Source organism: Glycine soja, chromosome 1 (genome assembly GCF_004193775.1).
Source record: "Glycine soja cultivar W05 chromosome 1, ASM419377v2, whole genome shotgun sequence".
Classification (NCBI taxonomy): domain Eukaryota; kingdom Viridiplantae; phylum Streptophyta; class Magnoliopsida; order Fabales; family Fabaceae; genus Glycine; species Glycine soja.
The window spans coordinates 17137490-17165054 of NC_041002.1; the positions used below are offsets into that span (position 1 = coordinate 17137490).

Genomic DNA, 27565 nt, shown 5'->3' on the forward strand with positions numbered 1-27565 from the left:
AAGGTTAGGGTGTGTGTTGTATCTTTATTTACTGTTCTCATTTAGTTTTAGCAGTTACATATTTATTCTTAACTTTGAAAAACCTTTGTTTCACAAAAGCTTTACTCTTATATTTCATCAAAAGATTTTTACAAAGTAGTTTTAATGTTCAGAAGCAACATCCACCTTGTAAAAGAAAAGTGAAAATCAAAATATGTGAGATAACATAATTGGTGATTTGAAGAGTAGTTTCGAAAGTAGTAGTAGTATCTAGTTTTACTTGGAAATTTATTTTTAAGCTATCATTTTATCTAAGTACTTAAGAGAGAAAATTCTTGCTTCTAAATAACTTTTTGATTTTCAATAAAGAAGTTTCAAAAGAAAAAAATCATAAGCAAATGTGTTTGTGGAAGAAATAGCCTAGCCAATTTTTTTTATAAGGATAGCCTAGTCAATTTGCTTGTTACAATTCAACCAATCCACTTTATACTTAATAGTATTTTTTTTTCTCTCAAATCTAAGCATTTCAACAATTAAAACTTTATTAGTTGAATCCATATAAATTTTTTTAAAAAAATTCATCCGATTCTACTCAACCAAAACGACCCAAAAACTATAATAAAAAATCTCCCAAAAACTCACATTTCTCCTCTATTTCCTCCTCCTTTTCTCAGTCACACCAACCAAACTCACCCATAGGGGAATGTAAATAAATGTACAATTTATTCAAAACTCTCATAAACAAAAGGCTAAATTGGAAACTCTCCACAAGAGTTAATTTCCACCTGGCTCCCACAATATCTTCTCGTGTGAGAACTCAGTTCTCACCCGCCAAATCCTTTCAAGTTCACTCCCTCCACACAGACCCAATGGAATTCTTTCATCCCCACCACCCATGCTCATGGCCAGTGCCAAACTCCTTCTTCCCTACCCCTTCACCACCAAACTCCCCGGCCCGCGCTACTCTCACCGGCGCTTCACCTGCTCCTCCGTCATCGCCCAATCCGGATCCGCCAAGGAGCACCTCCTCGCCCTCATCGCCGACCAGGACCGTGGCATCAGGACCCAGAGCGACCCCGCGAAGCGCGCCGCAATCGTCCAAGCCATCGATGCGGTGGCTTCCGCGGGCGCCGGCTCGGTGACCACCGGCGATGCGCTGTCGGCGACGTGGCGGCTGCTGTGGACGACAGAGAAGGAGCAGCTCTTCATCATCGAGAAGGCTCCCTTGTTTGGAACCCGAGCCGGCGACGTGTTGCAGGTCATCGATGTTCGGGAAAGAACACTGAACAACGTCATCTCGTTTCCACCTGATGGCGTTTTCTTTGTTCGATCAAGTATTGAGGTTGCGTCACCGCAGAGAGTGAATTTCAGGTGAATAATTGAAATTAATAATAATGGGAGTAACAATAATAAATTTTGTTCTTTTTGTGTGATTGTTATTAATTGAGTTTGATTTTGGTGTTATACATTCTTGCATTGCTTGACATTGTTCGGAGAGATTGACTGCTATGACAACTATGAAAAAGGTTTTGAGGAACGAAGGAGTTTAGGGCGTGCTTATTGTTAGGTTTTTTATTTATTGGCAAATGTTAATTTGATAGATTTTGTTAGAAATGTCAGTTGGGAATTCGAACCGGCGACCTCTCCTTGCTCCCTTATCCCTTCATCCTTCCCCAACAACTGAGTCAGCCTTATATCTCCTGTGCTTATTTGATATGAACGAGTCCAATATGGACCAGCCCAAACAGCAGCATAAGTCAACCTCAGGCCCAATTAATGAAGGCCCCTCTAATTTGTGGGGAGGGATTTTAGCCCCTCTAATTTCCCCTTTCCTTCCCTCCCCTCCCCTCCCCTCCAAATTTCTAAACCAAAGAGGTTTTCAACTAATGTCATATCCTCTCTCCGCTCTGACTTTATTTTTCAACTAGGGAAGTCTGATTTACCATTGTCTGCACAAGCTATCACCTCATCGCCATTGCTATCAACTCTAGCATGTCCAGATTTGCTTGTTTGTGAAATGGTGCGGCCACTAGATCTCTGATGTGCCACCACATGCCTCTTGTTGGAATCTGACCAGCCATGCTCTTTTGTGTGTGTAAGGGCGTGTCCAATGATGCCTCTGGCTACCAACTTGTCAGCATGAATCTTCATCTCCTCTTTCTAGATTGGTATCACCTTGTCCAACTGGCTTGCCTTCATGACCCCTCCCCTTTTGTGGCTGCAGTCTTAAATCTGTATGTCATGTTTTGTTAGCGTGCATGAGAGTCTGTGGTGCCTTCTTTTCCACCACTTCTGCTTTGTCTTGCCTCACCACTCCATCTCTGTTGGGAACCAGCCTATGTTGACATGGATCACCATCCCAATATTACTGTTTAGTTCCCTCAAACCTTGTTCTGCAGTGTTTAATGATCAAACTTGGTGTGCTAGGCCTACCTAGTTATTTTTAGTTGGATCAAGTTGTTTATTTCCATTCTATGGTGGTTAACTCTGGATTGTGGCTTTCTTTCCCACTGACAAAACATAGTAGTGGTGACTTCTTCCCATCAGCAATCTATCAAGATGGCACCCTTCAAGGTTTTGTACAGGTGTGGTCCTCCATGCTTTGTGAATTTTAATAAATGTGAGTCAGCATTAGAGGAGGTAGACGGAATGTTGATCCATTGAGATTCAGTCTTAAAGGAACTAAAACAAGCTTTATGCAAGGTTCAAGAGAGGATGAAGATGCAGGCTGATAAATGTTGAAGGAACATAGAATTTCAACTGGGTGACTTTGTTTACCTTAATCTAAGACCATATAATTTGCCGTCACTAGCTAATAGGATCAATCAAAAGCTTAGTAGGCATTTTTATGGTCCTTTTAAGGTTGTATGTGGGATTGGACAGTGGCTTATGAAGTGGCTTCACTAGCTCACTCATGCATTTACCCTATATTTCATATATATCTTAGTTAAAAAAGGTTGTTCAAGCTGATGTTCTATGCCAACAGTTTCCTGTTTTCTGTATTGAGGAGCTGGAATTACAGGGTCAACTAGAGACAGTTTTAGCATCCAAAAGACTTCCAAATGAGTTTGTTGACGTTTTAATTAATTGGGTGATCTCCTAGATCATGAGAACTCTTGGGAGATTTTTCCACTATACAACAATTTCCTGCTTTCTACCTTGAGGACAAGGTGGTGATATAGGCTTAGGAAGGTAGTTAGTTAGTTAGACTCAATTCTGTTAACTGCTGTTAGTTGGAAAAGCAGTTAGGCAGTTAGTGGTAGTTAGGCAGTTAGTGGTTGAGAGCTATAAGTAGTAATTGGCAAGTAAGGAAACATTTTGAATAGAATCTGTAATCAACCTCCTCCTTGTAATTTCTTCTAATAATGAAAAGCATAACCACCATGCTCATCGGAATTCATTCATTTCGTTGAGTTCCCTTGTCTGTCCAAGAACTTCGAATCCCATAGCTGAGTTCCTAGTTCTTCTACATCAATTGGTATCAGAGCCTGTTCCTTCCTTGGTGATCAAGCAATGGCAGAGAACACACACAATCAAGCTTCCCTTCGTGAAATGGAAGAACGTCTCAACAGCAGAATGTAATCAAGATTTGTCGAGCTCGCTGCTTCCATGCAACAAACAATACACGGAATGTTTCAACAGAGGCAACAAGATTCTCCAGCCGCAAGCAATCCACCTAGAGGTGAGAGATCCAGTCCCTATTCTTGTGGCACTCGATTGGCTAGGTTGGACTTTCCAAGATTCAATGGTGAAGGAATAAAACAATGGCTGATCCAGTGTGAAACTTTTTTTTAGGTTGATAATACTCCTGATGAATTCAAGGTACGTTTAGCAGTAGTTCATTTCAAAGGAAAAGCACTGCAGTGGCATAGTGCTTACATAAAATCTGTAGGATTGGAGAATTTGCCTTCTTGGAATGAATATCAGATCTTGTTACTTGATCGTTTTGGAGATGTTTGTGAAGATCCCATGGCGGATTTAATGAAGCTCAGGCAGACAGGATCCATCAGAGTATCATGAGGAGTTTGACTCAATTGTATCAAGAGTGGATCTTTCTGATGAGCATCAACTTAGCTCCTTTTTAGGAGGATTAAAACAAGAGGCTCAAATGATTGTTTGAATGTTTCAACCAAATTCTGTTCGAAAGGCTTATTCCCTTGCAAAGATGTATGAATCTTCCTTCTCCAATACACAAGCCAAACCATTTGTCAAGAACCAGAAATCTTCCTTTGTTCCTAAACCACCCCTACTTCCAAACCCTCCTAGATCAACCAATCCTTTAACCATCAATCCCTCTACCAAACCACAAACACCTAAGCACCTAACTCCCGCATACATGGTTGAAAGAAGATCGAAGGGCCTATGCTACTTTTGTGATGAACCATTTACACCTGAACATGGCCTTACACATAAGAGATTGCAGATCCATGTGTTGGAAATTGAAGATGAAAAAAGAGGGCCCTGGACCTCAACAACTTGATGCTAATGTGGTTACTGAACCTGATTTAGAACCTTTAATTTCTGGGAATGCATTAACTGGAGTAGCTAATTTTCGAACCATGAGAGTCACTGGTTATTGTGGAAAGAAACCTTTCCATATTTTAATAGATAGTGGAAGCACTCATAACTTTTTGGACTTACACATAGCTCAGAAGATGGGCTGTCAAACAGAAGCCATGGACATTGTTTCTGTCACTGTAGCAGATGGAAATAAAGTCCAGATTTCTTCAAAGGTTCCAAAATTTTCTTGGTCAATTCAAAATACCAACTTTACTTCTAATATGATGTTGTTACCTCTTGGTTGTTGTGATTTAGTATTGGGAATTGAATGGCTGGTAACATTAGGGGACATCACATGGAATTTCAACAAATTGACAATGGAATTTTTTGTCCATGGAAAAAGACATGTCCTGAGAGGAGCTACTCCTACCAATCTGGCCACTGCCCGAAAACAACATCTTCATAAAACTATCTCTTATGGTGTCCACCTCTCTCTAATTAGTTTGGAATCTGCAGTTGAAGGCTCCCTGCTCCACTCTTTGACTTCGCATGCTAGTCAATAGGTACTGCCACCTGATATTAATAGTTTGTTACTCGAATTCACAAATGTTTTTCAGGAACCATCTAGTCTTCCCCCTTGTCGAGTTGGCCATGATCACAAGATTCCATTAATGCAAGGAGCTAACCCTGTCAACAAGAGGCCCTGTAGGTATGCTAAACAACAAAAAGACATTATTAATGGATTGATTCAGGACTATTTAAAGTCAGGAATTATACAGAAGAGTGACAGTCCTTATGCAAGTCCAGTGGTGTTGGTGGGAAAGAAAGATGGGCCTGGAGGCTTTGTGTGGATTATAGGAATCTCAATAAGGCAACTCTCAAGAACAAATTCCCTATACCATTAATAGAAGACCTTTTGGATGAGTTGCATGGGTCAACCATTTTTTCCAAAATTGACTTAAGAGCTGATTACAATCAAGTTCGAATGGATGCAGCTGATATTCACAAAACTGCTTTCAGAACTCATGCGGGCCACTTAGAATACTTGGTGATGCCCTTTGGGCTTACCAATGCTCCTGCCACATTTCAAGGGCTGATGAATTCAGTTTTTCAGTATTACTTGAGAAGGTTCTTACTTGTTTTCTTTGATGATATACTCACCTACAGCAGAAGTACGGAGGACCACCTTTCTCATCTATATCAGGTTCTTCTTACTATAAGAACTCACTGCTTGTATGCTAAGAAATCCAAATGCTACTTTGCTATTGACAAGGTAGAATATTTGGGCCATTTTATAACTAAAGAAGGAGTTTCCACGGATCCTTCAAAAATTGCAGCAGTACAAGATTGGGCCCTACCACAAAACTTGAAGCAGTTAAGGAGTTTCTTGGGTCTTGCAGGTTATTACAGAAGATTTGTAAGTCAATATGGTGCTATTGCAAAACCCTTGACTGATATGTTGAAAAAGGATAATTTTAGTTGGTCTTCTACAGCAAAAGAAGCATTTCAGGAATTGAAGCAAAGGCTAGTAGCATCACCAGTTTTGGCCCTACCAGATTTTTCTAAGGAATTTGTGGTGGAGGTGGATGCTTCTAGCCTAGGCTTAGGTGCTGTGTTAATGCAGAATCACCACCCAATTGCCTTCACCAGTAGAAGTTTGAACACACAGCAACAGTCCTTGTCAACATATGAGAAGGAATTATTGACAGTTGTGTTTGCAGTCCAAAAATGGAGGCACTACTTACTCCCCAAGAAGTTCATCATTAGAACTGATCATAGAAGTTTGAAGTACATCCTAGAGCAGAGATTGTCCACAGCATTCCAGCAAAAGTGGTTGGTAAAGTTGATGAAATTTGATTTCAACATAGAGTATAAAGAGGGTCGAGAAAATGTGGCGGCAGATGCTTTATCTAGACTTGATTCCCCTGAGATCATGGCCTTACAGGTTCATCAGCCTGATTCTAGCATGCTCTCAAGGATCCAATAGTTCTGGCAGAAAGATCCTATCTTACAACAGCTTGTTAGTGACTTAAAAAGCAATCCCTCTTCTCACAAACATTATACTTGGGTCCGGAATGAGCTGAGGAGGAAAGGCAGATTAGGCATTGGCTCAGACTCCCAACTAAGACAGGACATTCTCTCTTGGATTCATGCTTCAGCTTGTGGTGGTCATTCGGGTAGAGATGCTACCTTGCAAAAGATGAAAAATGTGGTTTATTGGAGAGGCATGTCCAAGGCTGTCAAGTTTTTTGTGTTTCAATGTGCCACTTGCCAAAGGAGTAAATATGACACAGCTGCATCTCTAGGCCTGCTTCAGCCCTTACCTATTCTTGAGCATGTATGGCAGCACATCACCATGGACTTCATTGAAGGTCTTCCTTTTTCTTTTGGTAAACAAGTCATTTTTATAGTAGTAGATAGGCTTAGTAAGGCAGTTCATTTCATGGCCTTATCACATCCTTATACTGCTGCGGATGTGGCCCAATGCTTCCTTGATAATGTCTTTAAATTGCATGGGTTTCCTGACACCATTACCAGTGATAGGGATCCTGTTTTTGTTAGCCACTTTTGGAAGGAATTTATGTCCTTGCAAGGGATTCAGGTACAGCTTTCTACAGCTTATCACCCACTAACTGATGGTCAATCAGAAATGGTGAATAGATGCCTTGAAACATATCTCAGGTGCATGTGTAGTGACTCTCCAGCACAGTGGTCCAAGTGTTTGCCTCTTGCTGAATGGTGGTACAATTCCACTTACCACAGCACTATTAAAGCAAGCCCTTATGAGATTGTGTATGGCCAAGCTCCTCTTGTTCATTTACCTTATCTTTCGGGGGAATCTCAAATTGCTTTGGTTGATAGAAGTTTGCAGAAACGCGAGGAAATGTTAAAGTTACTCAAATTCCACATGAAAAGAGCCCAGGACAAAATGAAGCAACTTGCAGATAGAGGCAGATCTGATAGGAGTTTTTAGATTGGTGACTTGGTTTATGCTAAAGAACACAAAGCACTAACCTTTATTTATACTAATATTAGATTGTGTTAGGAACCAAGAATTGAAATGGCAAATAAAAATAAGAGTTTTATTGAATAGGATGAGAACAACAGAAAATAGGAGAGATAACTCTCCTCCAAGGGTTTTCCCTTCACAAAGAGCCAATGCTCAATCTACAAATGAACAGGTCTCCCTCTCTCCTATCCTTCTTCCCCTATTTATATCTAATAAACCCCTCTAACTAACTAACTAACTCATTAACAGACTAACTATCTTAACTAATCTTTCCTTCTCCTTATATCCTAACAATACCTTCTTCCCCTATTGATTATTGAACCTTCTTTACTTATGTTTTCTGATTTCAAGAACTACAATGGGTCGCTGTCACATTCTAAACTGCTACCCTTTAAATCAGTTCCCCCTTCTATGCTTCCTTAGAGGGGTTTATTAGATATAAATAGGGGAAGAAGAATAGGAGAGAGGGAGATCTTCTCATTTGTAGATAGAGCATTAGTTCTTTGTGGAAGGAGAAATCCTTTATGAAGGAAAAACCCTTGGAGGAGAGTTTTCTCTCCTATTTTCTATTCTTCTCATCCTTTTCAATAAAATTCTTTCTTTTCTTTGTCATTTCAATTTTTGGTTCCTAACAATTTCATTTCATTGTTTATTTTCAAATTTAATTAGGGAAGTTGTCTTATTGTATTAGTGGGTTTGGGTTTTTGTATTAGTGATTCATTAGTACGAAACATGAATGCATGTTTCGTTTAATTTTGTTTGGAGAAATAATCACATTTCTGAGAGCTTTTGAATAAAAACAGGCAATATTTCCTCCAAATAATACTCTCCCAAAACTGCAGTAAATAACTAATATGATCAATGATTTAGTATACTATAGCACAATATTACTCATCGTATCAATATAATATTTTATTATTCAAAGTCCCCTGTATTCTCTTGTCAAAATTGTAGATAGTTTTTAGATGGATGGCATTACACTTTGCAGATACTTAACTGAAAGCATAAACTTGATGTTACTTGTCAGTGAATTGAAATTAAATTTGTAATGTTTACGCAAGAAATATTCATATTACCTATGATGACTGACATTGGTTGTTTAGATTTACAAGTGCAGTATTACGTGGGAAGAACTGGGAAATACCATTGCCACCATTTGGACGGGGTTGGTAAGTACTTCAAGTTTACTATGTAGCTGAAAAATTTTGCTCAATGATTTAGGAATGTTTTTTATATGTATTCTTATATGATAATTCTTAGAATGTGTGTTTGTGTCTAACTTAATTCCAAGGCTCATAGGGTGAGGGTTGTCCCCCATATATATACTATATCTTGACACTATCTCTATCCGATGTGGGACTAGGGTTTTTCCCAATATACCCCCTCACGTCCAATACTTTTGGACTTAGTGCATGAATAATATGGTGGGTGGCCCTTTTGATGGATCTAGGATAAGCTCTGATACCATCTTAAAATAAGAGAAAAAATAGAGGAAAGTTGAGTGAAAATCGTGTATTAGTGTACCCAGCGGATGCATGTTTATATAGGATAATTACATTAATTGTACATAAATAAAAGATATTTTGTTTCCTCTAAATCAAAGATAATGTCTCTATGAACTACAATTATTACATGATAACCAACAATTTCAAAGCTCATAGTTAATCATTTTGTTTTTTTATAATTTTCAAATCTAAGGATTTGCTTGGTAGAGATGAAACTAAATTGAAGAGTTGAAAATGTGGACAAAAATTATTATAAGCTTGTGTGGTTAGAGGGATTGCTAGGAATAACTTTCATTGATGAAACCGAAGTATTTGTATTTTAGGGTTGACAATAACAAATGCTTTTTATATTGAATTTGAGTTGAAAATGAATTAAAATGAAATATCAATTTTACTTTTACTATTACTCTATATTTATTGCTTGATTCATGTATTATGTTTATAAATGCCATTCATATGGATAAGACAACAATTAGGAGTATAATACGTGACTTTATTTTATTTTATATTTAGATTCATACTAAACCATACTAATAGTGAAAGAGGTGTGGAACTCACACTAATAGTGAAAATTTCTATACAATTCCTCTCCCCTTCTTAGAAACCAAACCTACCCTTAAGGAACTACATCTACCAAGTCTTGTCCAGGTGAAAACTGTTAAAATGAGATATGATGGAATAGCTTCAGGTGGAAAGACACTCAACTTCACACAAACACACACCATGATGCAATTTACAACGCTAATGATAAATGGATGCTATTTCCTAGACATCAATTCCTATGAAACGTTTAATGCATCTAGCATATGTTACATGAAACATGTCCTTATTTTAATGCTTCCCCTCAAGTTAGAGGTTACTAAGCTTTAAGCTTGTAAGAAATAAACCTTTAAAAGAGAAACAAATTATGGTCTCCACTAGACATGGTTGTAATAGCAAGATATTAGACCAAAAGAGAACCATAGAACACTGCTAAAGTCTGGCAGAAAAGGTACCACAAGAAAAGGGATCTGAGAATGGAGGACTAGAATTCCTTTGAAGGTTGACAGTTGCTGGAGTAACGTCATCATGATACAATTTACAAGGCTAAGGCTGAGTGAGTGCTATTTCCTTGACACTAATTCCTAAAAGAAAAAGGCACAGTTCTGTTACAGTCCATTGTCTCTTATTTTATATGTTTATGTGATTCTGTTATGATTTTACGGGTAAAAGGTATGTACCCAGTTATTATAAAGTTTAATTTTTGTGATGGTTGTGCTTGCATCCTGTTTCTGCAGGTTTGATACTGTGTACCTCGATGACGACCTTCGCGTTGTAAAGGATATCAGAGGAGACTATTTAGTTGTTAACCGAGCTTCCTATAACTGGAAAGAATGTATGGAATCTTCATCGTCATTGTAAGCGCATCTTCGTTAATCAAAACTTCCAACTCAACTGCCCGTATGGTTTTAGTGCAGTCTTTGTGCTTTATTAATTTCTAGCTAGGTCTTGCATCTCTTCTGGTTAAGCTAATTTAATGCTTATTTGTTTGGCTATAAAGTATGGATCAGTTGTACATGTTTTTTATTTAAATATCTTTATAGGAATATGACATAATTTGCATTGTTAGCTGTTTGCTGAATGTATGTATGCCAAAGAAGGTGCTGAATTGTTTGTACTTTACATCTTACTGTTCGTGGCACAGGTGGCTGAAAACGCAACCAGTCTGTATTTTATTCTCTAGAGTCAAACCAGGAGGAGCTCATTAACATGGAGCATTCTAAATTTTAATTAAAAGACAGGATAAGAAACATATATGTTGTTACCTCTAAGGAAAATATTCAGTTTTATAATAGAACTTGGAAAAGGAGTGGGATATCGAGTCATGAAAGTATAGATGCAAAATTTCTTGTTTTCAGCCAATATTGAATTTAAAAATATGTCAGTTCGGCATCATTGTTAACAAAAAAACCATGGTCAATTCGTCATCAACTTGAGACTTGAATCCAGTACCTTCCTACTGTATCCTACACCCCCCCCCCCCCCCCCCCCCCTTTCCTTTACTTAAAATTACCCTATTAGCCTTAATGAATTAGCAAAGCTTTCGGAATGGTCATTCTATAACCAAAATTAACTCGGACATTCCATAACCAAAAAACCTTCCAGAGCAAGCTTTCCATAAGCAAAAAAAAAATTAGGAATGAGATTCCGAAAAGGGGTTGCAAAAAGTATTATTGGGCATACGGAAGCCCATTCCAAAATCATTAAGTGCACTTTGGAACTTATATTTTTGTTTCCAAAATGGCTATTCCTGAAAACTTTTTCCGAAACACCCATTCTAGAAGCAAAAATAATTGTTCTTGAATAGGCTTTTTGAAATGGCTATTTTTGCTTATGGAAAAGGTGTTTCAGAAAATCCCTTTTTGAAAGCAAAAATAGTCATTTCGAAACAGGCATTTCAAAAAGTCTATTTTTGCTTCCGAAATGGGTGTTTTGGAAAAGGTTTTTTTGAAATGGTCATTCTGGAAGCAAAAATATAAGTTCTGGAAAGCCTACTCCAGAAATAGGTCCACAACATGAATGTAAATCATTGAAACGTACTTGCAACATGGAGAATTGGAGGAGAGGGACTTATGTGTTGGAACCATTAATGATTGCGGGAAGAAGACTTGAGTTGGAGAAGAAGAGAAGAACTGGAAAGCAGGGTATGTTTTAGAAGAAGAGAAGAACGAACAAAAGGGGTTGCATCTGCTGTTGCGAGAAAAAGGAGAGGAAGAAGGGGAAGAAGATAGAAGAAATAGGTTAGGAATTTTTAAAAAATAAGAGGTGTAGGATACACATAGAGAAGTGTAGGATTCAAGTCCCCATCATCTTTTGATCTTGGTTCGTCTTGCCCTTTCTTTGAGGATTTGGTGGTATCAATTGAATGAATCATTCTTGCAATTTTTCTCAAGGAAAATTCCTTATATACTATTCCTTTATAAAAACAAGGGAAACATTTGTTTTTTCACGGGTGTCCTATCATCTCTATAGTGAAATAGTATTGTGAGGAATAAAAAAGAAAATTAGGGGGAACACCAGTGTTTTACGGCCCATTAAATGTTCAATTTTAGATAGTTTAGAGGGAATTGCTTGGTGCATCCAGCATTTTTCTTGTGCACCCAACAATTTTTTGAAATTCCAAAAAATACCCCCTACTAACTTCTTCTTCATGTTGCCTTCTTCACGCACATTATGTTGCTTTCTTCTTTGCATTCATTCATTCTCGTCAAAGGTGGTCCTTCGTTGTTGTGTCCATTTTGGTCGAGGCGCATTGATTACGGTGGTTCATTGGTAAGTGGTGGTTGGTGTGGCTGTTAACGGCGATAGAGGTAAGGTACGTTGATTTTCTTCTGCAACTTCGATCTAGTTTTATATGAATTTGTAATCTGTATAAAACTTATGGATCAATCCATAACTTTTATATAACTTACGAATTAGCAATTCGTATAATTGTTATGGATTGACAATCTGTATGTTTTTTACGGATTGGTAATCTATATGAACCTTACAGAATGACAATCAGTATGGTTCTACAAATTGTCGATCCGTAAGAACCTTTTTAGTTTTTTTTTTAATTTTTTATTTTTTTAATATAATTTGTTTTATTATTTAAAATATGTTTAAATATGTATAGTTTCATAACATGTACCTTTTAGTTTTTATAGTTTGAAAGTGATATTTATTTTAAAATAATTTAGACTTTTATTTTATTTTAGTCGTTTTATTTTAAAATTATTTTTTTTAGTCCTTATAATTTTATGAATTACAAAAATATTAGCAACACATTCATAAGTAATTTATCACAATATAATTTATAATAAAAAAGAGTTGATATTTATAACTAATTTGTAGGTAATTATTTATGTATATTTTTTTGTAGCAAGGACTAAAAGATAAGTCCCTAAAGGAGTTATTTTTTTTAGTAGCTAGTACTCGATGAGTATTTAAACATTTATAATATTTGTGTAAATATTATTAAGTTAACTACTTTGTTAAAGTAAAAAAAATAATTATATTGTGTCATATATTAGTTTATGCAAGTCTAAATTTTAATATATATGGTTATCAATTTTAATGTATTATATTATTAAATGTAGTAAAAAAAATTAAAAAATTGTGTGATAGTATATGTCTGGTGTCATTAGGGGTCGTTTGTTTGTCACTGATTTTTTTTTAATGTTTTGTTAAAATGGAAAGGAACTTGGTGTGCATCAACATGTTGATTGTTCTGATACCTTTAATACTTCTCAGGTATTAATATGATTTTTTTTTGTTAAAGTAAGTAAATAAATGTCCCTTGAAGACTAAACATGTATTATCTCTATTGTAGGAGTTTGCTACCCATGATGATGTTTTGCATTGGACTCTATCTGTTGCGTATGATATTGGTTTTGTGGCGGTGATTATGAGGTCATACACAGATACTCGAATTAAAGGAAGGACCTCATTTGTTTTAATTGGTTGTGAAAGGAGTGTAAAATATAGGGTCAGGAAGAAAGATTGAGTACGAACAGTTAATGGTAGTAAAAATTGTGTGTGTCACTTTAAGCTACGAGCGAAATCAATGTGGAAAGTGAAGGATGGATGGTGAAGTTAATATGTAGGAATCATAATCATGCATTGACTAAGTCATTAGTTGGACATCCATATGTTGATCGACTGACTAAGGATGAGAAGATTATTATTGCTAATATGACAAAGTCAAAGAAATATTCTTCTAACACTAAAGGAGCACAATGCCAACAGTTATATAACAATGAAACAAGTATACAGTGCAAGATATGCATATCATTCTTCTATAAGAGGCAATAATACTGAAATGCAACAACTAATGAAGTTTCTTGAACATGATCAATATATTCATTGGCATAGATTGAAGGATGAAGATGTTGTACGTGATATATTTTGGAGTCATCCTGATGCAGTGAAATTATCCAATGCCTTTAATTTGGTATTTCTTATAAATTGTACCTACAAAACAAACAGGTATAGGCTGCCATTATTTCACATTGTTGGTGTCACACCAACAGGGATGACATTTTCAGTTGTTTTTGCCTATTTGAAGGAAAAATGTGTAAACAATGTTGTTTGGGCTCTAGAATGGTTTCGAGGTATTTTTTTGAGACGTGATGCACTCCCTGGAGTCTGTCAATTTGTTGTGTCGGTTTCATATTGATAAGAATGTGAAGGGAAAATGTAAAACCCTTGTTGCTAAAAAAAATACATGGGATTATGTCATGAAAGCTTGGGGAATTCTAGTCGGTTGTCCTTTTGAGCAAGAGTTCAATGACTGTCTTATGAAGTTTGAAATTGCTTGCTCACAATGATCAATGTTTATTGACTACGTGAAGCAAACATGGTTGATTACCCATAAAGAAAGATTTGTTAAACCCTAGATGAATAAGGTGATGCATTTAGGAAACACAACAACTAACAGGTATAAAAAATTGTAAATATATTTTGGTGTTAGGGTTTAGAGTCAAATGGATAAAAATAATTGTTTTTGTTTACTTGTTTGTATATTTGAAATGCAAGGTTGAGTTTGCTCATTAGGCCTTAAAAAGACTACTGCAAAATAGCCTTGGAAACCTATGTAGTGTTTGAGAAGCCATGAACAACATGATCACGCTGCAACACATTGAAATTAAGGCATCTTTTGAGACAAGTACACATGCGGTTGAACATGTTTTTAAAGTTACCTTATACAAGAAATTACTTGTATACCATAAAATTGATTTTCGACGAAATGACAAAAAACATATATGGTAGAATTGTAACCATAAAATATGACCCTAATCGAAATGCATACATTTGTCTCATACACTATGGGGATGGTATCATGGTATGCTTTAAACCAGAACGTTGCTAAGTTTAAGTGTGTACATTATGCTGGCAAAAACCCTTCTCGTTGTGGATGTATAATGAGAACTACTCACGGTCTTCCATGTGCATGTGAGCTAGCTAGATATGTTGTTGGTACCATACCATTGGACACAATCCATATGTTTTGGCGGAGGCTAAGTTTTTTAGACAAAGGTTTATCAGAGTCCGAAGTCAGCATAATCGAAGAGATGAAAACCATATCCAAGAATTTTGAAAAGCTTGATGTATGTGGCAAAGTTACTCTAAAGAGTAAACTTCAGAAAATTTCCTACCCTAATCTAAATTCTATGTGTGCTCTTATAGAAAAGGTGAAAACAAAAGGTGCTCAAAAGAAATCGATGACCAGACATCAAAGATCAATGAAGCGTCATTTGTCTTACTGGGAGTATGTGGATGCATTACATTATGTGCAAAATAACAATTCTTTAGTCAAATGGGTTGCATCATCATCCGAACAACCAAAACCAAGAAGGAACATGCCCATGTTGGATCAATTTCATCCATGCATGCATGATTTCATTGAAAACATTGTCGATGTAAAACCTGAAGATAATTGTGGATATCGTGCAATTGCTGCCTTATTAGGTATGGGTGAAGATTCATGGTCTTTGATTCGTAACAATTTGCTTAAAGAACTTGCAAAATGGTTTGATGAGTATATCAACCTACTTGGTGGCATAAATAGATTTGAGTTAAAGTGGTCGCTACTTGTTGATGGATTATCCGTGGTATGTAAGTTTTTTGTTACATTTTGATGGGTTAATTTAGCTTTAAATCAAATGTAATTAAAATTGTTATGTGCAGATTAACATGGATAAGTGGATGAATATAACTGACATGGGTTATATGATTGCATCAAGGTATAATGTCATTCTTGTTTCTCTTTCTCTCTGTACATCGCGTTATATGTATCAATCATGTATATGACAATCATTTTGTTCAAGTAAACTCATGATCGTCATGTTTGTGTAATTTTTGTAATAAAATGTGTTATGATCATTTGAATGTGTATGTGTCTATGTAACAGGTATTTCTAAGAGACATTTATCCCTTACCGCCAATAACTTTGTTATGGTCAACACATTGACATTATCATGCAGCAGTTTACCAATTTGATGAGGTTGACAACACACTTTGTTGATTTAGGAGAAGATTAAACATTTAATTATTGTTAAGTCCATGTTTGTAACTTACATACTTGAGAAATAATTATGGGGTTGTGATCATTTGTGGTAATTAAGGTGTGTTTCAATGGACATTCATATAATTATTTCTTTTATGTATTCATCAACTGTGCAAATATTCATATTAGAAAAAAGGAAAAACATAAAAGGAAGAAATAATTATGGGTTTTATGGTTTGCGGGGTTTAGGGTTGACTTATTGTAGGATTTAAGGGGTTAGTAAGTTTATGGTGGGTGGTCTAGGTTTAGGGGTTAGTTTTTTATGGTGTAGGGTTTACGACTTAGTGTTTTGTGTTTTGGGTTTATGGGGTTTGGTCTAGGGTTCAGTGTTTAGTTAGTTAAGGATTAGGGTTTAGGGTGTATGCTTTACTTATTTTAGGGTTTAATGGTTAGTTGGTTTAGGTTTTTGAGTGTAGGCTTTACTTATGTTAGGGTTTAGGGGTTAAGTTTATGGTTTAGGTTTTAGGCTATTAGGGTTTATGCATGCTATTTAGCGAATTATGGTTTAACATATTGTAGTTAGGTGAAGATACTACATAAATGCAAATTAAAACATTAGTTATAACATACTTGTTTGTCAAATAATAGGAAATATTAAAAATTATTCAGTCATATAGCATACATATTTCCTATACAACTTAATGAATCCTAAGAATCTTCATGTGTCGGGTGTATGTCACCTTCATCTCAATCGAACATATTTAACTTGTGTCCCTAAGACTCTTCCAATAACTTTGCCTAAAGCCCGACTCAATTATCTAGTTATAATCATAATTTGCATATTTAAACAGTAGTAACAATTAATGTTATCGTTCAAATAATAATTGACTTGCATAAACTAACTAACAAATTGACTAATAAATAAATTTAATTTAAAATATTGAATAAAATACTTTTTAATAATTTATAAATAAATATTTAATTATTTTTTAATTAATTTTTTAATACTTTTATATATTCAGCAATCAATATAGGAACTTTTTAAAAATTTATAGACTTCACATCACTAATTGTAATAAACTTAAATATATTATCAAAATCTAAGTACAATTTTGTTTTTTATTTCTAATAAATGACTATTTCATTTTTTTACAAATTAGTATTTGAATACTTTTAAATATTTATAAAAAATGATGAAATTTTAATTTATACTTCCAAACACTATTTATATAAATATTTGATACTATTAGTGTAATAATATTTATGACTATATCAATAAAAAAATTGTCATTTACAAATTTAGATTTTCTTGTTAATCTAATTTATACAATATATACTTATAAAAATTTGGAATTAATGATATTTAACAAATTTATAAATAACTATTTTAAATATCAAATATAATTAAATTTCTTATATTATTATATGGATTTCAAATCCGTATAAATGCCAAACGAAGAAAAAGGGTGCAAACGGAGGGACTTATGACGGAGGCGATGGCGATGTGGACGACGGGGATAGTGGCACTCATTGGCGACACGACGCAAACAGAGGGACAAACAACGACCTCTTGATGGCGCGAGAAGAAGACGCAAAAATGAAGAAGGAGAATAGTAGCAGCGAACCCCTGCCAATAAACAAATTTGGCACGACGCAAACAAAGGGACAAACGACGGCCTCTTGATGGCGCGAGAAGAAGACGCAAAAACAAAGGAGAATAGTAGTAGCGAACCGCTGCTAATAAACATATTTGTAATATGTAAGAGTAAGCTTACGGGTTCATAATCCGTAAGAGTAAGCTTACATATTTGTAATCCGTAAACTTACGAATTCGTAATTAGTTTACAGATTTGAACCTCTCACTTTTGCATTATTAGCACGACGCTCTAACCAACTGAGCTAATAAGTCAATTATGTTATAAAATAATTAATGTCGCTATATATAACACTAAAATTTCTAATGTATATTTAATGTACATGTAAATTTACATAATAAATTTTGTGATAATTAATTTTGATTTAATAATTAATTTGTTTGCATAAAAATAGGTTTCATAAAAATTTATATATGTAAACAAATTAATTATTCGATCAAAATTAATTGTCACAAAATTTATTATGCAAACTTAAATGTGCATTAAATATACATTAGAAATTTTAGTGTTATATATAGCGACATTAATTATTTTATAACAAATATGTATACAGATTACAAGTAAGCCTCTTACGGATTACGAATTTGTAAGCTTACTCTTACGGATTATGAATTCGTAAGCTTACTCTTACGGATTATGAATTCGTAAGCTTACTCTTACGAATTATGAATCCATAAGTCTCTTACAGATTACAAATCTGTTTATTAGTAGGGGTAATTTTGAAGAAAAAAAATGAAAAAGTGTTGGGTGTACAAGAAAAATGTTGAGTGCATAAAGAAATTTCCTAGAAGAAATGCACAGACTTCTTGTTCCCTCCAAGAGAAAGTCGCAAAGTTGAGTTTATGTCCAACATAAATGAATGAAAGACAACGCAAATGTTGCAAATAACTAATATTGAATAGCTTTAATTACACATTTTGTTCCTAAAGTTTCTAAACTTATTCTTTTAGTCCCTATAGTCAATAAGTAGATTTTTTAGTCCATGAAGTTTAATAAGTGAATTTTTTAGTCCCTGAAGTTTACATTTTAATTCCCAAAAGGTTACTGCCATTAAATTTTTTTTAACTCCGTTAGTTAAAGAATTTTAATGGCAAAAATCTTTTTTAGAATAAAAATATAAATTTTAGGGACTAAAAAATTTATTTATTAACTATACCGACTAAAAATGATAAATTTGAAAATTATAAGAATCAAATGGGTAATTAAACCTATTGAATAAAATTTCGGTGGACTATGAATAAGCTATTAGCGCTGAAAAGATACTACCAACATACTATAGGTTAAACAAAGAATTTGGGGGAACTTTAGTGTTTTGGAAATAGATAAAATGGAGGGTGTTGCTAGGTGCACCCAACATCATTGCTAGTGCACCCAGCACTTAAGGGGAAAAGACTAAAATACCCTTGATCCGTAAGTCTTTTAAGTTGATCCGTAAGCCTTTTACGGATCAACTTTATTCGTATGCGCTTAATATCAACATACGGATCAACTTGATCCGTAAAAGGCTTACGGATCAACTTGATCCGTAGAAGCCTTACGAATCAACTTGATCCGTAGAAGCCTTACGAATCAACTTGATCCGTAAGCCTTTTACGAATCAACTTGATCCGTAAGCCTTTTACGAATCAACTTGATCCGTATCAACCTTACAGATCAAGTTGATCTGTATGATTTACGGACCACCCTCACGCACACCCATCACAAATGAGAAGAAAGCGCAGGGGCAGTTTTGACATTTTTAAAAAATGCTGGGTGCACCTAGCAACACCCTAAAATTGATTTGATTCCAAATTCCAATGTTTTCTTCAAGTCGCATCATTTAAGGATTACTGTTTCTTTATGTATTGCAGGTTTTCTTTATTTGGAATAAGTTGTTTAAGCTACTTAGTGTGTATAAAGTATAAACCGTATTTGGTTTATCTTATTTTAAAGTGAAATTATTTTTGCAACTCATGGATGCTTTTGAAAAAAAAAATTCGGCTATATCTAGTTGTTGAGTAACTTATAAACTTGTTCAACTAATTTATAAGTTCCTTTAATTAAAATAAGTTTGTTTGAGTACGAGATTTCTTTAGTAGTTTATTTTTTATAAGCTAATTCATAAATTAATTGAATTAGTTTATGAAAAATAAGCTAGCTCATAAGTTATTAGTTTTTTTTTCAATTTTATCTTTAACATTTTATTTGAGAATCTATTTTACCCTTTTATTCGATTAAAAAAACCTCCTATCTTTTTTGTTTGTTGTCTAGAAAAATTTTCATATCTAATTTTACGTTTTTACACGCACACAACATGCACGATGGTTAACTCGTCATTGTTACATTGTTCCATTATAAATTCTTTGAATCATGTCAACTTTACAATTATTTGATGAGTTATTTTTTTTAAAATTATATGACCTAGTTCAATTCATTGCATGATTTTATTTTATCTATTCAATTTGTAAAAGCAAAAACATGTTCTACTTTTTAAGATGACAATTTATTAGAAATAAATTGAAATATTGAATGTCGTTTTATATCATTTGACATTTATTAGCTAACTTATTAACTAGTCTTATCAATTATTTTCAATAAATTAGTTAACTTATAAACTTTCAAATAGCTTTAAGTTTTTCAACTCCTAGCTTATATATAGCTTATAATTTTTTAGCTAGCTTATAAGTTTTGACCCAATTTATAAACTAATTTTACCAAAAGTCAAATGTTCATATTTTGCAAGTTGGGCCTTTTTTTTCCTGGGAATGGCCTATTATAATGCCACTCAATTAGAGTTGGGGATTGTTTCACCCCTTGCTAAGTTCACTTCCAACCTTTTAATAACTTTTTTTTCTAAAAATGTCCTTGACAAAAATGTGTTTTCATTGTTGTGTATCTCGACAAGATTTTGTCCAAACAAATACACAACGGGAATATTTTTTGTGTGTATATTGACAAGATCTATCGAGATACACAATAGAAATACGTTTTTTTGTGTGTATCTTGACAAGGTTTTGTTGAGATGACAGGAAGATATGATTTCATTATCTCACCAATTTTTGTTATATATTGTGACAACATTGTATATCTTGACAAGATCTACTCCATATAAACAACATAAACACATTTTTGTTGTGTATTTGGACAAGATCTTGTGAAGATACACAATGAAATACATTTCCATTGTTTTATTAGGGATGGGTGCAATCATTTTACAATATATAAAGAAAATATATTTTCGTTATATATCTTGACTAGATTTTATCCTAATACACAATGAGAATGTGTTTCCATCACAAGTATTTTGATAAAAAAAAAATCATCAAGAGTGTGTTTGTTTCACGGATTAAAAGCTTTTTCTTAGGAATGTAATATTCCTATGTTTGTTACAAATTTTTAAAAATTATTCTCAAATATTGTTGATTCCTAAAAATGTTATAGTTTTTTTTTTATTATGTTTTCTCATACTTTTATCCCGATAAAGCGGGATGAAAATATGATATTCCCATGGGAACATGGAAAGTCATTCTCTATATACCATGTAACTTTTATTTTTACATTTTTTAATTTATTTCTAATAGTGGATTCTATTTATAATTTTACATATAACATTAATAAATATTTTATAAAACTCATTATTTATTAGAACATAAATATTTAAATTATTGTGCAAAAAAATATTCGTTGACCTGTTCCTATTGGGGTGATAACTCAGCAAAATAGGGGGTGAGAATAAAAATTCCCGGCATTAAGGTTCATCTTGATTCAGATTTGAGCCCACCGTGATATGGACGCCCCCCAAAAAAATTTAATCCATCTACTCGTAATTATTAGTTATTTCTTTTCGTTGCTCCACAATTTCTTCCCTATATGTATGCATGCTTCTAGTGTGATATAGTACAGGTTGTAGTGGCAGAATTAAACTTTTTGGCTAAGTTATTAGGAACTCCTTTGAGAATTTATTGCACTGAAATCAATTTTTTTTTCTACATATCTTTGAAGAAGATTGCTTCCATGTCACGTTCCGCAGCTCGTCTGAATTCAATCCTTGCAGATGCAGTGCACATGCAATGTAGTGTTATTTAACATGTGATATAGCATGCCATTTTTTTTTTCATGTTTTTGGACGATACGTAATGTTATTTAAAATGCAACATATAGAATGTAAGACGTGTATACTCTATTTAATTTATTTAATCATATAAATAGAGAAAAAAAATCTTGAAAGGTGCACAAAGCATAGGCAGACCTAGACCTAGACCTGAAGTATATATTTCCGCCTAGTTCTCCTTAATTCTCCAAATTTAAGCTGAAATTGAAGTTGATATGACATTTTGTTTTTATATAGGATTAAATATGTTTATGTCTATGATATATATTCATTTTTGTCATTTGGTCCCTAATAAATTTTTGTTTTGAGATGGATTTCTAATATTTAAAAACTTTTGTCCGAGGTTCCTGCTGTTAGTTGAAATTTGTTATCTACTTACGTGACCGTTAACCAAACATGTAGGCATGCGACGTGTGGTGTCACATGTATTCGTTGCCCGAGTGAGATTACACGTGAGATTACACATAGGGAAGAACAACCAGCGATCCAATTCCTGAATGGCTCTCTTCCTCTTCCTCCTCGCTTTCTCTCTCCTCCTGTTCCTTTTCTCTCTCTCTCTCTCTCTCTCTCCTCTCCTCTCCGCAACCCTTCTTCTCCTTCTCCCACCCATTTCCACCTTCCTAATGCTGAAACCTCGTTTGTAGCCTCCCTCGACCACTTTCTCGCCCATGCTCAAACGTCCCTCAAAGACCACACAACGCTCAATGTCACGAAGCTCGACGACGCCATTTTTCACTCTGAGATGTCTTTTTTGCTCTAGCTCTTCAAAAACATCTACAAAGACACCTCTAATCTCACCTCTAATGGAAGTCTCGTTCACTGTCTCATCGAACAAGTTGCCTGGTTGGTCGCACGAATATTTAGGGAGCTCATGTCGTGGCACGCGTTGTAGGTGGACAGAGACTCGACAGAAAGTTAACAGATCTGCAACATTGACAAACACTCAGTCCAAATCCGCGCCTTTGTCTCTCTTTCTCTACCACCCACCGACTTCATCTTCAACCCCATCATCTTCGCCCTCGCCACCACCCACCCTTTCAAATACATGACGAAGACAGGGTGGTGGAGAGGGGCTTAAACGACTTTGTTTGATGGAGGGGTGGGGTGAGCTGACAAAACGACTCTATTTGACTAGATCTCACTTGCGGCGGAGGATGTAGAGGCCGAAGCTTTCTGGTCTCATATGCAATGACTCATTTGATATTGGGTTTGGGTTTCAAGGTCCAAAATCAAATCTAGATTTCATATCTAAAATTATGTTTTAGTAAATATGATTTCTTTTATTTATGGAAGTTGAATGTGTTTTAGTTTTTTATTTGGTCTATGGAATCTTTGTGTTGAATATGTGTTTCAATTCTTTTGATTCAAGAGAGAAATGGGTGGTGGTGGTTCAAAGTGGGAGATGGTGGACAGGTGCTTTGTTCATGGTTATTTTGTCGTTGCCATTACAGTGGACTGTGTGCTTCCTTTGATGGTGCCGTTGTGGAGGTTATGGTGGTGTTGTCTCGCCGCAGTGGGAAAAAGAGAAATGACATCGTTTTTTTATTTATTTATAAAAAGTCCTATGTATAATTTCACTTAGACAAAAATTACACGTGATATCACATGTCGCATACCTATGTGTCTGATTAACGGTCACGTAAGCATGTAACGAATTTCGACTAATGGAAAGAACCTCAGATAAAAAAATTTAAATATTAAGAACTCAACTCGAAACAAAAATTTATTAGGGAACAAATATAAAAAAAAATATCAGAGATTAAAAACATATTTAAGCTTTAATTTTATAATATAATATATAATTTTTGGTCTATTAAATAATGAGTTTCTATTTTTGTTTTTGAACTTTTTTACTGATTGACTGTTGTGAACATTTTTCCTGATCCGTGGCTCTTTGTTTACTTAATTGCATCAAAAGAATTAAACAAAATTATATCCTAATTATGGATTACCATAATGAAAATGCAAGAGGTTATGATTTATGAATTGAAAATCCTTAAACAATCTTACCGGTTGACTGCTGTGAACATTTTTGCTGGCATGTGGCTCTTTCTTTGTTTACTTAATTCCGTCAAAAGACCTCATAAAAAAAAATACGTCAAAAGAATTAAACAAAATTAAATCCTTATTATGGATTTCAAAAATGTAAATGCAAGAGATTGTGATTTATGATTTGAAAATCCTTAAACAGTAGTAATAAAATAATTAACAAATATGTTTTTTCAATTTTGTATGCTTTCTTTTATGCCTTTTTATATAAAATAATTAATGATTTGAATTATTAAATTATGAATATTTTATTTAAAATTAGTGCATATATATTTCTTTAATATTTCTTTTAATTATTGTTGCCCCCTTAAGAGCCAAGTCTAGCTCCGTCCCTGCCAATGGTTGATTATGGACAAAAACAGTGATAGTTGACTAATTGGATTTGGGGTCAGGGTGACGTTTGTAGTCGCATTCTGTCCCCCACACTAGCAAGATAAAGGGGACACAAGTGCATCAGCAACAGGGAAAAAGTGGTGCCGGAAGACCAAAGATTAGCACACCAAATAGACTTTGGATTATGCTTTGATTATGCACCAAGTGAGCGTGCAAAACATTAGACCCTATAGTTAATTGCGACCATCACGTGTGGGTCGCCTTTGCCATTTTATTGCATGATCAGACTTTTTGTCCATTATTGATACTTTCTGACACCCTTTTGAAGCTCCTTTTGCCTTTTGCTAATCTTCATGTGGGATCCTCGATCATTACTGTGCCTAGTTACATCTCACATGTTTGTTTAAGGCTCTATCCTATAAAATCTTAAATGAACATGATGTTTAATGTACTTGTTTTCCAAGTTTTTATAAAATTCATTTTGACCATGATATATGTAAATATGAAATAGGTTTTCTAATACTTATTTCAAATTGATAATAGGTTTTCTAATAATTATTTCAAATTGATAATGGTGAAATTAATGTAATTAATTTTAAAGTATTTTCAATTTATTTTTATTGAGTATATATGACACATTAAAACATCAAAATAACAATTATGAGTATTTATTTCTTGGTATTTAAGTCGAATATTTCAATTGTTTTTATGTAGTTGTTTTACTTTTAAATTACGAGTGTACCAGATAACTAATATATCCTCTTTGCATTATAAATTTAATCTTCCCTTGAATAATGAAATTTAATCTTCTTTTTGCATTGTAAATTTTTTACTTGTGGAGTCTGGTGGTTTCTGATGTAGTTTCTTTTCTTTAATTTCTAAAGATTAAAAATAAACTTAATTTTGATTTTTTATCCTTAATAAATATCTAATTTTATTTTTAATTCTTGACACTTATTTTTACCTTTAATAAATTAACAAATTTTGTATTTACTTCATAAGAAATATTTTTCATTTGTTATCAATAGAGACTAAAACAAAATTTATTAACTTATCAGGAAGTAAATATAAAATTTTCTAATTTATCAGGACTAAAACAAAATATCAAAAATAAAAAATAAAAATATTATTTTATTAGAAACTCGACATAAAATAAAAATTTATTAAAAAATAAATATAAAATTAAATATTTAATAAAATTAAAAATATATTTAAACCTTAAAAATAATATTAAAAAATTTACTATAACTCACCATCACTACTCATCACAATCAAGATCTAATTTCCTCTAAAACCTCCATTCAAACAAATATGATTAAATATCCATTCTAGTGATATTCAACAATAAGTGAGTAGTAGTGGACTAAATAAAAATATGAATGGATAAACTACAACAAAGTGATAGAATGTCAAATATATATATATATATATATATATATATATATATATATATATATATATATATAGCCATCCTGGGATTTATTCTTTAATAAGGTTGGCAAAAGCAAAAGGTCCATAGATTAGTGTAACATATATTTGCTTATAATTTGTACAATAATATTACTTTTGCAAGTTGGATATATAGAATCTAAGTTATAGATATTCTATTATGATGCATCAATAACCAAAATCACACTGCAGTAGCCTCACTTGTCCCGTCAGTAGCCTGAGCTTTCTTTATTATCATTATTGTTGTTCCTCCTTTTGCTGGCATATACACTGCACATTTACAGTGATTCAGAGGATTATTGTTGAGTCACTAGTTTATTGAGAAGAAGAACTTGTACACTGCAACAACACATCACAATATTGATGTACATAAAATCTGGGTCAGATTGATTCGGGCCCCATCTTCCACTTTCCTTCACCATCTTTTCTAAAGAGATTTTCTTCTTGTACTTGTGAATATTTTTAATACACCCAAAAATTAAATAAATTAATAAAATTATTCTTCACTTAAAATTGAAAATCACCATCTCCTACACCCGTCCTCTTCCTCGGGTGCTTCTCTCATCATATTTCCCTTGGTTGTGCCCTAATCTCCTTCATCCTTCTGTTCATCTTTATCATTTTTGTTGATGGTGACTATAACCCTTAATGATGTGGCATCCTTATTACATTTGCCCCTTACAGGTGCCTTCCATACCTTCAATGCTCTTGATGTAGACCAAGCCATGGAGTTGTTAGTTGAGTTGCTTGAAGTTAGTACACAAGAAGCAAAATATGATACTGATCAATGTAGAGGGGCGTATGTTTGCCTAGCCTGGTTATGAGACATTTATCGTATCAAATGTGACGCAAGACAATGGATCCTAGCAGCTCAAACATATTTATTGGATCTAGTAGGTTGCACACTCTTTGCTAACAAGAGTGTCACACACATCAGTGTGGTATTCTTGGACGCATTTCATGACCTCAGCCAATCTGGAAGCTATTCATAGGGAGTGGCTGACTGGTCCATATGTATGACAATTTGAATGATGTGTCAAAGCATACGACAAAATATCTTGCAGGATATATCATTCTGTTATAGGTAATTATAATTTTTTTACCTCTAGTTTTTAATTTTATACTTTATATTTACTATTAATTAGAAATTTTATTTGTTTTTTTTAATATGTGTAGTGTTGGATCTACGAGCATTTCCCTATAATTGCTTCCATTGTTGCTGATGAGGATTACCATGAGAGGAAACCATGTGCTTGTCAATGGAAGTCTAGGAAGACATTACTAGTGTCAATGTATTGTAAATGCTTGGATAGACTGATGCCATATGTTGTGTGCTGGATTCCTTATGGTCACCGATGTGTATTTAGAGAATTTAAGCTCATCTTATTATTTTATGAACATATCAGATGGGGTTCATCTATTGTTAGACACCAACCAGAGAGGGTAGTGCGCCGGTTTGGTTATGTTTAGACCATTCCTCCATTCTCTACTACTCCATCCTTATCTATAGAGGAGATTGATGATAGATGACTTCAATTTTTAGAATACCTTGCACCGGTTGGACAGATTCGTAATGCTCTTGGATAGTGTGCAACAAACTACATGGAGTGGTTCTATAGGATATCTCACCCCTTCATGAGTCTGATGTAACACCCTGATATATATATCTATACATTATTAGTAATTATGTTTGATGTTTGATTATTTGTTGCGTTATTTTCACCCGTAATTATTTTTAAGGAAGTTAATTTAGTTAATAGAGGGGTATGGATAGATAAGGATTTAGCTTCTCAAAGAAGCCTCTTGAGAAAGCTTATCAAAGAAGCCACGAGGAAGCTTCTGGAGGAAGCCTCTTAATGAAGCTTCTAGAGAAAGCTACATGAAGTTGTCTCGGTAAAAACGCTGCCCAGCCTTCATTAACCGTTTGATCTTCTCGAAATTTGGTCTGCAACTTCACAAGATACTTGT

General features: G+C 34.1%; 1 protein-coding gene across 4 annotated transcripts; it reads left to right on the forward strand.

Moving 5' to 3' along the window:
- The first annotated feature begins 729 nt into the window (after positions 1-729).
- Positions 730-14851, forward strand: LOC114412988 (probable plastid-lipid-associated protein 11, chloroplastic). Of its 4 annotated transcripts, XR_003666855.1 has the most exons (6): positions 730-1350; positions 8593-8658; positions 10272-10391; positions 12248-12349; positions 13213-13266; positions 13346-14851. XR_003666855.1 is itself a non-coding variant. In XM_028377128.1 (4 exons), exons 1-4 carry the CDS (start codon positions 875-877, stop codon positions 13416-13418), a joined length of 735 nt encoding a protein of 244 aa, XP_028232929.1. In that variant the 5' UTR covers positions 730-874; the 3' UTR covers positions 13419-14851. The 4 variants fall into 4 exon arrangements, 2 of the variants coding, with proteins under 2 accessions (XP_028232929.1, XP_028232936.1); XR_003666856.1 differs by lacking the exon at positions 13213-13266; XM_028377128.1 differs by lacking the exons at positions 12248-12349; positions 13213-13266.
- The last annotated feature ends 12714 nt before the right edge of the window (positions 14852-27565 follow it).

Excerpts from the sequence above, each read along its gene's own strand:
- LOC114412988 (XM_028377128.1), top strand. The coding sequence starts at position 875 with ATGCTCATGGCCAGTGCCAAACTCCTTCTTCCCTACCCCTTCACCACC. Across the intron at positions 1,351-8,592 it reads CCGCAGAGAGTGAATTTCAG|ATTTACAAGTGCAGTATTAC; the intron begins GTGAATAATTGA and ends TTGGTTGTTTAG. Across the intron at positions 8,659-10,271 it reads CCACCATTTGGACGGGGTTG|GTTTGATACTGTGTACCTCG; the intron begins GTAAGTACTTCA and ends CTGTTTCTGCAG.